At 40.1% G+C, this 13759-nt stretch overlaps 1 protein-coding gene across 3 annotated transcripts in view; it reads left to right on the forward strand.

The window, feature by feature from the left end:
* Positions 1-13759, forward strand: part of RELA (RELA proto-oncogene, NF-kB subunit) — a 71005-nt gene that overhangs the window by 15456 nt on the left and 41790 nt on the right. For all 3 annotated transcript variants that reach the window (XM_044269780.1, XM_044269781.1, XM_044269782.1), the window contains one exon: positions 12452-12600. In XM_044269780.1, the coding sequence (XP_044125715.1) occupies positions 12452-12600 (149 nt within the window). The remainder of the gene's footprint in view (positions 1-12451; positions 12601-13759) is intronic.

Genomic DNA, 13759 nt, shown 5'->3' on the forward strand with positions numbered 1-13759 from the left:
ATCAGCATTGTAGTAACTTTCATCTTCAATTTTTCTACCGGCGGAGGAGCAGGCTGGATCCAGTGAAGTGCTATTAATTTTCTAGCCACTTATAACAATCTGCCTATGGCCACTTGAATCAATGTCCCATCTGCTATGCTCATCACATATCCCAATAAGCACATTTTGGGACCCAATGAGATCTGAGTTGTAAATGCCTTATTAATTATATTTATCACTCAAGAAGGAAACTAGCGCTGTGCAACTCCAGAGCATATGTAACAAATTTGACGGCTCCACCTAACATCTAGGACATTTTGCATCAGGTCTGACAACAATCCTATGTAGGAAAAAAAAAAAAAGTATTTTTAACTTTATGAATAATAAATAACTGCGATTAGTTTGCCACTTTCGTTTAAAGAAGATAGGGATACCGCTTCTAGAATATGACCATTGATCCGGTGGAATATCTCCCAAATCTTATTCCCAGTTCGTTCGGACTAATGGATGAGACTCCAGGAATTTATGCTGGTATATAATTAAGATCCTGCTTCTCTCGCCTCTGGAAACTACTAAATGTAAGGTACCCAGGATGAAGTATCTGGTCGAATCCCAATTAATTGTAGTGCAGACCACAGTTATTCCCATCATCCCCTCCTCCAGTGTGCATCACACGTGTATTTGAGATCTCTCAAAAATGTGTTCTTATCAGCACACTGGGGGATGGGTACTAGCTAACCCAATACATTACAAGGGAAATTAAGTGATATAAAAGAATTAAATGGGACAGAACCAATTTATACTTAAAATACCCTTACCATACAGTGCTCCCTCAAGATACAATGGCCTCAGGATACAATATTTTCAACATACAGTGGTCTTTTCTGACCCATTGTAAGTTTAAACCAGACTCAACATACAATGTCTCAGACTCTGATCCAACCAATCAAGGCGGCTTCTCTGGTAAACTCGCTGTATTAGTTTTTAGTTAGCAGCATTCCTGTTTGTTCTTCTTAAATCTTCATTGTATCTTATCTTTGATTTCATTTTGGTGCTTTGAAACAGATTACTCAAGTTGCAATGGTTTTAACATACAATGGTTGTCCTGGAACGAATTAATATTGTAACTAACCCTAGACAGCAGTAGTACGAGCAGCAAGACCTTGTTTAGCGTGGTTGAGATCTTTTCTTGTTGGGTTACAGGTCACTAAAAACTGTCTTGCCACACCTGGTGTCGTTGACTTGGGCAGCCCCTGGACTTATCCGAGGTTGCCAGTCCCGGCTCTGTTAAGTAGCTGATGCATCCTGCACTTAGAGAAGATGTTAAAAAAAAAAACTCAGTCCATGTCCTGGAAAGCCATTGATGGGGTGGTTTCCTCTCCATCCCTTCATCAAATGGATCGAGTAAAACAAACAAAAGTCCTTGAACTTTTGCCGTTCCAATACTGTATTTAAATAACACTTTCCAATATTACCACAGAGACCCTTTGCCAAAGCAAAATAAACTTTGCTAAACTCTAAACCTAGTTTTAATTATGTGTATTAAGATTACACCTGTATTAAAGGTTAATTATCATAGGTCCCGCGCCCCCCCCCCCAGTATTAAAATCATTGGTGGCGCAGTTTGCCCCTCCCCTCAACCCCTCAGTATTAAAATTATTGGTGGCAGGGTCCCCTTCTCATTGGTGGCATGGGGCTCCAATCGGTTACCATTGCAGCCAGGATGCTACTGAAGCCCTGGCTGCCATGGTAATCTCCCTGCTGCTTTGTGTACTATAGGGAGAGTGTGAAGTCCTATTCAACCTAATTAGAGCTCTATTAGGGTGAATAGGACAAGGGATGAAAAGATCCCAGGTTCTATCCCCTAAGGGGGCTGATAGTTATTAAATAAAAAGTAAAAAAAAAAAAATTAGGACACAGCCTTATTTCACCTTAAGGACCGGGCCATTTTTTGCAAATCTGACCAGTGTCACTTTAAGTGGTGATTAACTTTTAAAACGCTTTGACTTATCCAGGCCATTCAGAGATTGTGTGTTTTTTTTTTTTTTTTGTTTTTTTTTTGTCACTTATTGTACTTCATGACACTGGTAAAATGAAGTCCAAAAAATACATTTTTATTTATAAACAAAATACCAAATTTACCCCAAAATTAGCAAATTTCCCAGTTTCAATTTCTCTACTACTATAATACATAGTAATACCTCCAAAAATTGTTATTACTTTACATTCCCCATATGTCTACTTTATGTTTGGATCATTTTGGGAATGATATTTTATATTTTGGAGATGTTACAAGGCTTAGAAGTTTAGAAGCAAATCTTATTTTATAGGGACCAGTTCAGGTCTGAAGTCACTTTGTGAAGCTTGCATAATAGAAACCACCCAAGAATGACCCCATTCTAGAAACTACACCCCTCAAAGTATTCAAAACTGATTTGACAAACTTTGTTAACCCTTTAGGTGTTGCACAAGAGTAATTGGCAAATGGGGATGAAATTTGAGAATTTCAATATTTTGGCAAATTTTCCATTTTAATAAAAAAAAATTCCAGTAACAAAGCAAGGGTTACCAGCCAAACAAAATGCTATATTTATTGCCCCGATTCTGTAGATTGTAGAAACACCCCATATGTGGCTGTAAACTACTGTACGGACACACAGTAGGGCGTAGAGGAAAAGGTGCGCCGTGTGGTTTTTGGAAGGCAGATTTTGCTGGACTGGTTTATTTACACCATGTCCCATTTGAAGCCCCCCTGATGCACCCCTAGAGTAGTAACTCCATAAAAGTGACCCCATTTTAGAAACTATGGAATAAGGTGGCAGTTTTGTTGGGACTATTTTAGGGTACATATGATTTTTGGTTGCTCTATATTACATTTTTGTGAGGCAAGGTTACCAGAAATAGAAATTCTGAAATTTCATCTCCATTTGCCAATAACTCTTGTGGAAGAACTAAAGGGTTAATGACGTTTGTAAAAATCAGTTTTGAATACCTTGAGGGGTGTAGTTTCTTAGATGGGGTCGATTTTATGGAGTTTTTACTCTAGGAGTGCATCAGGGGGGCTTCAAATGGGACATGGTGCCCAAAAAAAGGCCATAAAAATCTGCCTTCCAGAAACCATACAGCATTCCTTTCCTTCTGTGCCCTGCCATTTGGTCATACAGCAGTTTGGTCATACGACCACATATGGGGTTTCTGTAAACTGCAGTATGAGGGTAATAAATATTACGTTTTGTTTGGCTGTTAACCCTTGCTTTGTTATTGGAAAAAAAACTGATTAACATGGAAAATTTGCCAAAAAATTGCTTTTTTGGCACCGTTTTTATCTTTTATATTTTTTACAATGTTCATCTCAGGGGTTGGGGGGTGTATTTTTATAGAGCAGATTCTTACGGACACAGCGATACCTAATGTCTTTTTTTAGTTTAAAAATATTTTTGAAACCTTTTTTTTAAGTTTTAGTTGGTAAATAAATTTAGTACTCCATGGAAGTGTGGTACTCCCTGAAGCCACCAATAATGCAAAGGCCCGGATGATCGGGGCACGTGTCGCACTGAGTGGTGGTGTCCTTCCGTACCCCCTCCTGTGTTTGTTTTAAAATTGTTTTTATTGGTTTTACAACAGTAAGGCTACTTTCACACTAGCGTTCGGGCGGATCCGTTCTGAACGGATCCGCTCATAATAATGCAGACGGAGGCTCCGTTCAGAACGGATCCGTCTGCATTATTTTAGCATATAACAGCTAAGTGTGAAAATAGCCTAGTACGGATCCGTCCAGACTTTCAATGTAAAGTCAATGGGGGACGGATCCGCTTGAAGATTGAGCCACATTGTGGCATCTTCAAATGGAACCGTCCCCATTGACTTACATTGAAAGTCTGGACGGATCCGCACGGCCAGGCGGACACCCGAACGCTGCAAGCAGCGTTCAGCTGTCCGCCTGTCCGTGCGGAGGCGAGCGGAGCGGAGGCTGAACGCCGCCAGACTGATGCAGTCTGAGCGGATCCGCTCCATTCAGACTGCATCAGGGCTGGACGGCTGCGTTCGGGTCCGCTCGTGAGCTCCTTCAAACGGAGCTCACGAGCGGACCAGCGAACGCTAGTGTGAAAGCAGCCTAAGACGTACAATCTTAGTTTGCCTTCATAGGCGCAAATACAAGAATGCATTTGAGACAGTACTGTCATATGATAAAGTGCAAAAAACACATAATAACAAACAATAAGGGGGGAGACAAGAACATAGGAGGGGAGGAGGGGGTCGGGAGGGGGGGGGAAGAGAAAAATCCCCATGTTGCCACATGGATGGACTATTACCAAATACTAGTTGTTGTGCTACCGTCAATGTTTGCGATAACCCTACAGCTGTACAGGTCAGATCGCAAAACCTCTATAGTCTTTCCAAGGTTTCCATATCAATTCAAATCTGTGTGGTGTTCGGGCTTCCCAGTGAGCTATCTGCTCAAGGCGGTACAACTGGTCACATCTAGTGACCCATTGTTTTAATGGGGGAATCTCCGTTTTTTTCCAATAAACTGCAATGAGTAATCTGGAGGCCGCCAGTAAAATTTGGCTCAACTTTCGCGTGTCTCTAGGGCTTCTGAGATCCCCGAACACCCCAAAGAGGCAAACTTTCGGAGAGACCGGGAATGGTATCTTACATATCTCAGACAAGACTCTACATATTTTCTGCCAATAGGGAGTAATCTTTGTACACTTCCACCATAAATTGCTATGATTGCCTATCTCCTGTCCACATCTCCAACAGTTTGGGCTGCATTCAGGGAACATGCGGTTAATTCTTTGTGGCGTATAATACCATTGAGTGAGTACCTTATAGCTATTCTCTTGTAGTTTGACACACCTGGACCCTCCATGAGGAGCCATTAATACACAATGCAATTCTTTCGCTGAAAACTGAATACTTAACTCTCTCCCACTTAGATATGAAAGGAAACTTGTCTGGGCGGGATAAGGCGGTTAGCAGGCTATACAATTTAGATATCTTACCCTTTGAGTCTTTTAATTGCAGAGCCATTTTTTTCAAAAAGGGAGTTTTCTAAAGGGGCACTTAAGTTTTTAAGATGGGATCTCATGGAATGAAGAAAATGTGCTTTCTGGAAGTCCGATAGGCACGCTACTGTCGGGTGGTTTTTCAGATCTTCAAAAGTTGGGACATCATTATTTGGGCATAACGCCAAAACCGGAGTGGTAATAGCTTTGGCTCTGTCCGATACAGTTTCCCAAAACTGGGTCGAGGAGTGGCAGAGTACATCCCGCACCTGCATTAGAATGAGGTAATTAGACAGTAGATGCTGCGTCCATTTGGAATCTTTCCATATGTCCAAAGCGTATTTAGTGATGCTGCTACACGTTTGTAATCTGGCGTGTTTTGGGGAATGATCCAAAAAAATGAGAGAGTGAAGTGGGAGATTTAGCATATTCTCCTCTGTATTCAGATCTAATCGCTCTGAATAGGGTCTCAACCACTCTAGGCATCTAAGTGCAATCACTGCTTTATGATATGTATACAGATCTGGGATACCCAAACCCCCATTTCTAGGGTGTTGCACCATGAGAGTGAGAGGTAGTCTAGCTCTCTTTCCACCCCAGAGGAACTAAGGCTGGGTTCACACCTGAGCGTTCTGAAACGAGCGCTCTGTATGCGCGATTGTACGGGCGTTTACAATCGCGCATACAGAGACTGGCGTTCACAAATTGTCGCGCGTTCCCGAATTTCTATGTGCGGGAACGCGCGACAAACGCCCCAAAAAAAGCTCAAGCACTTGTTTGACGGTCGGGCGTTTTACAGCGCGATCGTACGCGCTATAATAACGCCCAGGTGAGAACCATTCCCATAGGGAATCATTGGTTCTTGCCTGTTGTGCGTTTTACAGCGCGTAGGAACGCGCTGTAAAACGCTCAGGTGTGAACCCAGCCTTAGACAGAATTCCCTGCAGTTTTACAAAATAAGCTTTGGGGATCGGAATCGGCAATGCTTGTAGGTAGTATAGAACTGTGGGTAGCAGTATTGTTTTAATTAGTGTTCTTCGCCCGAACCATGAAACAAATGGTATATCCCAAGAACCCAGAAGATCCTCTAAACGTTTTGGCAGTGGTTGGAAGTTATCCCGAAACAAGTTTGAAAAAATTGGGGTCAAAGTTATCCCCAAGAAAACTATGGATTCATTGGTCCACTGGAATGGGGTGGTTTTCTTTAATGAAGCCATAGTTTTCGCCTTCAGGGACACATTTAGCACTGTGGATTTTGATAAATTCACTGAGAAGTTGGATAACAAGTGGTAAGTTTGAAGAGTAGACATAATTGCTGGAAAAGCTCGGATTGGGTTGGTGATGAATAAGAGAACATCATCAGCGAAGGCGGCCGATTGGTGTATAACCTTACCCAATTTTATTCCTTCTATTTCACCGTACCCCCTCCTGTGACACTCTGCACCTTTTTGGGGTCAGTCCCTTCTTTCCAGTATGGGGGACCACACCTGGAAAGTGTTGGCCAGGGACGATCCGGGCGCCTCCATTTTTCGAGGTACTCCGGCCTGCTCTTTCCCGGTCAGAGAAGATCAGGTCCTTGAGGACTGCCTAATAGAACTGAAGGAATGTCCCTGTGTTGCCAGTGCTGCATGTCTGTGTGTAAAATTATTTATAGATTTTATTTTATTTTTCCTGCATAGAACTTTTTTCCAGATCATTTCTCTGAAGGTCCTTTGCCTTCCTACTGCTATTACAAAGGGGGATTTGTATCTCCTGTTAATCTTTACTCTAGGTTTAGATTTTTCTCTATCTGGGGTTATTCCTGAGTTTCCTCCAGACGTGGATTTCTTCTCTCTAAGCTTGTGCCTTTGGAATTCCTTGTTGTAAATTCTTTGGATGCTACCTGGTCTTTGAGCCATTGAGTCTTTTCTCTTAGGGCTGGAAATATGATCTGTTTGACAGCTGCTTTTCCCATAGGGATGGTGGTTCATCTGACCCAAACTCACTGCATCATAAAATGATGCAGTTGGTTTGGGTGAGATGAGCCACTGTTGGTTTCCCAGGATGCACCAAACAGCTGTACTCTAGATGATTATCATGACTATTCTTCCTATTCCCATTCTGTAGTACTTCTTTTGGATATCCCATGGTGCTGTGCCCTCAAATGATCTTAACGAGAAAATGAGATTCTTGTACTTGCTGTAAAAATACCTTTCTCGTTAATTAATTGGGGTGGGAGGGGGAGATGAAGATCCTTCCCAAGAATAAAGCTATTGATTATCATTTGTCTTCATTAGTCTTGAACCCATACAGGTATGTGGGGTGATAGTGGGGTATTAACCCCTTAAGGACCTTGCCAGTTTTCACCTTCCTGCCCAGGCCATTTTTTGCAATTCTGACCAGTGTCACTTTATGATGTGATAACTTTTAAAACGCTTTTACTTATCCAAGCCATTCTGAGATTGTTTTCTCGTCGCATATTGTTACTTCATGACAGTGGTAAATTTGGAGTCAAAATATTTCATTTTTTTTTTCTTTATTAAAAAAATACAAAATTTACAAGTTTTCAATTTCTTTGCTTTTAAAACAGATAGGGATACCTCCTAAAATAGTTATCACTTTATATTTACCATATGTCTACTTCATGTTTGGATCATTTTTGTAAATTAGATTTTCCTTTTTTTGGGACATTAGAAGTTTAGAAGCAAATCTTTAGAAAATTTCCAAAAACCCACTTTTTAAGGACCAGTTAAGATCTGAAGTCACTTTCTGAGGCTTGCATATTAGAAACCACCCATAAACTGACCTATTTTAGAAACGACACCCCTCAACGTATTCAAAACTTATTAACCCTTTAGGTGTTCCAGAGGCATTAGAGAAAAATGGAGATGAAATTTGAGAATTTCTCTTTTATGGCAGATTTTCCATTTTTTTTATTTTCCGGTAACAAAGCAAGGGTTAACAGCCAAACAAAACTCAATATTTATTGCCCTGATTCTGTAGTTTACAGAAACGCCCCATATGTGGTTGTAAACGGCTGTACGAGCACGCGGCAGAGCGCAGAAGGAAAGGAACGCCATATGATTTTTGGAAGACAGATTTCACTGGGATCATTTTAAGTTGCCATGTCACATTTGAAAGACCCCCCCCCCAACATATGATTGTTTTGGCACCATTTTTATTTTTTGTTATTTACAATGTTCATCTGACTGGTTAGATCATGTGGTATTTTTATAGAGTAGTTTGTTACAGATGCTAAAATACCAAATATGATATCAAATAATATTATGATAAAAAAAAAAGCCAAATATATTTTTTAAAGATATTTTAATTTTTTAGTGTCTAGCCATAGTTTTTTTTATTTTTTGGGCGATTGTCTTATGTAGGGTCTCATTTTGATCGGTATGAAATGATGGTTTGGTACTTTTTTAGGGTGCATATAACTTTGATCGCTTGATATTACACTTTTTGTGATGTAAGGTGACATCTAGGGGATTTCAACATTACAGGGTCTGATCCCTGTTTCAATGCAGCACAATACATCTGTATTGTACATTAGTGTATTACACAGTATAATACACTGATAGTTTGCCTATCAGACCCAGCCTGGGGGCTGAGCCTCATAGGTTTCCCTACATGCCAGGCCCCAAGGCCTTTGAATGGCTTGGGGCTGCTATGGCAACCATTGGATCCCCGCCACCGCAGTGCGGGGACCCGATGGCTAAGGAGAGGGAGCGCAAACCTCCCATATGCTGCGGTCAGTGCTGACCGTGGCATAGGAGGGGTTAATCCACTGTCGGAATATTTATGCTGTCTCCGATTGACAGTCTATATTATTTACGTGAATAAATTAAAATCTGTAATGAAGGAGATTCTAATTTATTATCATAAATATCAAGCTAAAACAAGCTCGTAATCTGCGTTGAATTGAAGACAAAACCCAGTTACAGACAAAATTTATATGTAATTTATTATTACAATTTATAGTGCAAAATAATATATAATTGGTGATAATAAAATTCAATCAATGATATGCAAAATAGTGAGAGTCAAAAATAATTGAATATATATATATATATATATATATATATATATATATATATATATATATACACACACACACACACACAATTATGCCTTCTTATAATGATACCCCTCAATTATATTTAAAATCAATTTAATACTTTTATTTCTCTCAGCCGACAAATGTCTGATTAAACCTAAATTATATATTTATATATATATATATATATATATATATATATATATATATATATATATATATATATATATATATATAAAATTATATCAACCATATCGGTCTAGAACTGAATTAAATTCCTTGGAGATAATACCGTGTTTTCACCAGTATATTATCAATCTCCCTGTATTGGATTCATTTTCAGGATGATGCTGCAGGTACACCCCAATCTTATTCCAAAACAGATACTATACACAAGGTATGGTTAATTGAATATATATATAGATATGTATTATATTATATTAATTAACTATCCTATAAAATATAGGTAAGGTTATACTATACCAAAATGTCAGCTAGCAGAAATCCGTTTCAATGGTTCTAAGATGGCTGCCTCCAATGACTGAAAAGGTGGTCAGGGCTGGATCTGGTCTTTTCCTTTGATGATCGTCCCTTGAGGATGGTCTTTTGAAGATGGTCAGAGAGAGCTAGAGAGATTTAGAGCCATCCTTTCTGTCAGCCCATACCATCTTTTTATTCTATCTTAGAAAGGGCTTGGCCAAGTTTTATCATTAACTAGTGACCTCACTTAATAATTAATAGAACCTCCCTCTAGTATTTTTCCTCTAGGGAAAATACTCCCTAGATCTTTGTTACCCTAACACTAGATGGCACTAGTAGTCCATACAAAAGTCGAAGCACTCACTTATTTCTCTTATGCACTCACTAGCGATCATTTTTAACTAAGGTTTCAGACAAAACCTTGAGAAGATCTTGAATAGACAATGACTTTTGTATTTAGTCAACCACCTTGTTTATCCTTAAATCTTTTGACCAGACCTAATTAAATCAAGATACACATGACTATTCTTAAGTCATTGTTCTGGGGAAAAGACAGGGTTTGTTTATGATCACCTGTTTCCACAGTTCTCCATTCAAGAAACCTTCAGGAAAGCGATCATTAACTTGTGTTTTACACTGAGAGAGATTTTAAAAATGACATGGGAAGTTGTACCTCATTTCTAACCTTAAAACTGAATATATCTATAAGGACCACTCTCTTATATATACAGCACACGTATTTAAATTGATGATATAAAAATCAATCTACTCCTACATTGATTAATATAAAAACCCCAAAGAAAGATTAGTCTTTCTATTCACTGAAAATCATCAAAACTCAGCACATTTCTAATACATTGTCTTATCTAGGCAATTACTTTTCATTAGACCTTGGGACATCTCCTTCTCACAAAAACAGACTTGGGTAAACACTTTGGTACATATCGTAAATCCTAGGCTAGTTATTCAGAGTTAAAATCCTGAACTCACCCTGCACTTCTAAAATAAGACAAAATGGTTGTCCTTTAGGCTCATGTCCAAACATCTTATATAGGCCTCATACTTATGGACTTCATCTATACCCAATAGTTCTGACACCACTGACATCGGCATCATCACCTATGCTAGTGGATGCAGCAAGGATTCGGCTGTCAGTAACCGCATATGGGGGGGAGGAAGGACTGCAGGACGAGAATGCTTGTCCTGCACTCGCACTCTCACACACTCTCACCATCACCATCCCTCGGCACTGACAGCGATATCCAATGTGTGCAGGACTCTAGACATAACCTGAGATATAGAGCCTAGATACTACTCATTTAGAGTAAAATAGTTATAGGTATTTTTTTCAATGTTAAACCCCTTTTGTTTACATTTTATGCCCTATGTCAGGCATGTCCAAACTGCGGCCCTCCAGCTGTTGCAAAACTACAACTCCCAGCATGCCTGTATAGGCTTCAGCTAATGGTCTGTTTTCTTTCGCTCTGAAATATTAACAGCTTGAGAATCCAACTTCCTTAATGAGAGAATTGGTATATTCCAGTGTTATGGCTAAGATTTAATTGTATGACGATTGTATGTATATGTGTGGTGACTGTCCAATCGGATGTGGGTCATCTGTAGTGTGTCCAGGAAAGTGGCAAATAGATCTTTTGGTATAGTTCTCAAGTGTTGCAGTGCAATCGGTCATAAGCGATCGATAAGATATTGATCGACAGGGAGCAAGTTGATGCTTAATTGGCGGTAGATTGGCAATTACAGTATCAAAACCCCTAATCCTCAGGTTTAGGCTACTTTCACACTGGCGTTCGGGGCTCCGCTTGTGAGTTCCATTTGAAGGCTCTCACAAGCGGCCCCGAACGCATCCGTACGGCCCCAATGCATTCTGAGTGGATGCGGATCCGCTCAGAATGCATCAGTCTGGCACCGTTTGGCCTCCGCTCAGCAGGATTCAAGCAAGCAGCATTCGGGTGTCCGCCCTGCCGTGCGGAGCCAAACGGATCCGTCCAGACTTACAATGTAAGTCAATGGGGATGGATCCGTTTTGAAGTTGACACAATATGGCTCAATTTCAAACGGATCCGTCCCCCATTGACTTTCAATGTAAAGTCTGGACGGATCCGTCTGACTAACTTTCACACTTAGAATTTTTTCTGAAATATAATGCATACGGATCCGTTCTGAACAGATCCCACTGTCTGCATTATAGGAGCGGATCCGTCTGTGCAGACACCAGACGGATCCGCTCCGAACGCAAGTGTGAAAGTAGCCTTAGTCTGGTTCTTTTTACAATCCTGGTTGCAGCAAGTATAGGGTGTGGGGAGTTAATGCTTTGATTCTCAAAACCCATATATTGTCATGGCCATGTTATGCGGACAGGCTCTTTCCGGCAGGCGCCTGTTACCAGTAGCAACTGGAGGTGGTTGCACCAGAGTTAGCTTGGTTGTGGACGCGGTAGTGACAGTATGTTTTTAACTTTTTCACAAGGTTAAAGGTTCTTTGATGGTTTAAAAAAATCATGGCATGTAAATGAGTATTTAGTCTCATGCATTACTGTGCCTTTTTAATAGAAAAAGCTTAACATTTAGCATAAGTTCAGACTCTCCACGTTTTAATGGATTAAAAAACTGCCGTAACTGCCCTGTGTTAACCTAACCTTAGATAGTTGGCTGTTCCTTTACTCTGCTTGCTTTTTATTCTGGCTGTTGTATACTAAAGGAGAAAGCAATTCAAGACTCTTTTTTTTTTTTTTTTCCTTCAAAGCCATAAAACAAGTCGTCCTCCTGTTCTAGATAGAGTAGCATTTTCAGCATTGTAGATTCCCGTGGAACCATGTTTTTTCAAGAAAGGGTAAATTATCTTGAGATCATTGCAGGAGTTTGTTAAAAATTAGTGTGTATTTTCTTTTCTTTTTTTTTTCTCAAGAATTTTTTACTTGCAGGTAAACAATTACCAAGGGCCAGCCCGTATAAGGATATCGCTGGTTACAAAAGAAGCACCCTATAAACCACATCCTCATGAACTTGTCGGAAAAGATTGCAAAGATGGTTACTATGAGGCTGACCTGTCACTTGATCGTAATATTCACAGGTAATTATTAACTTACTTAAAGGGATGATCCCATGATTAATGTAAAAAAATTAAAATCGGACATCGTATAGTATATAGCAATATCTTTCTTACAAAGCTAGAAGCGGCCATGTACCTCACGTGGATCCAGAGATCTCTCCTTTTATTGCTCTAGATTAAAGGGAACCTGTCATCTTTATGCTGCCCATACTAACGGCAGAATAAAGTAGAGACAGGTGAGTTGATTTCGCTGGTCTGTCATTTAAAAGTTAAAAGTAAGTTGTTGCCGAGAACCAACATCACAATCATTGCAGACTGGGCCTGAAAAAAGAATCTCGGACACCAGAGAAGTCATGGTTATTCATGAAATCCTGCCCACCTGCTGATGACTGACAGTCTTCTACCTAGTTGTCTCCAATCATCAGCAGATTGGCGGGGAGAGCAGGAGACTATGAATAACCGTGACTCTTCTCAGGTAGATTTGACTCATTTTCCTGGCCTGGGCTGCAATGACTATGATGCTGGTTCTCAGCAACCACTTACTTTTAGCTCATGAGTGACACAGCGCTGACATCAGCATTTCTGTCACTGTTTTATGCTGCCCCCAGTGACGTCAGCATAAAGTTGATGACAGGTTCCCTTTTAATATCAAGCCGAGAGCTCAAGGGGAGTGTCTTTTCTGCTTCAGCTCAGGGGGCGTGTCCAGGCTCTCCCTATCACAGCTCAGGAGGCAGATAAAGGAGGACACTGAGCATGTGCGGCAGGACAAAGAAATAAGACAGCAGGTGGCGCTATACAGATGCATTTTATTGAATAACTCGGTGGCTATTTAAAATTACAAAAGTATTCATATCCAGGTTACTGAACAGTGGGCAGCTGAGCAGATTGATATATAGTTTTGTGGGAAGAGATGCAGTAAAACTTGTATTTTATATATTTAAATATGTGCTGTTTCTGATCTCCATTGTAAACGGAGAGGTATTATCATTGACAATCAATATATCAGTGTGTATTCAGAGATAGTTGTTAGTCACTGATACCTGTTCCTTGGGTTCTGAATGAGCAGAGATTTAAATTAAAACTATATATAAATCTGCTCAGCTCCTTCTCTATAACATGGTGCCCGTCGGTAGCATTGCATTTTGTGGAGGCAGGCCCTCTTTAAGGTTGAGCAACAAAA

This window comes from Bufo gargarizans, chromosome 10, assembly GCF_014858855.1.
Source record: "Bufo gargarizans isolate SCDJY-AF-19 chromosome 10, ASM1485885v1, whole genome shotgun sequence".
Lineage (NCBI taxonomy): Eukaryota > Metazoa > Chordata > Amphibia > Anura > Bufonidae > Bufo > Bufo gargarizans.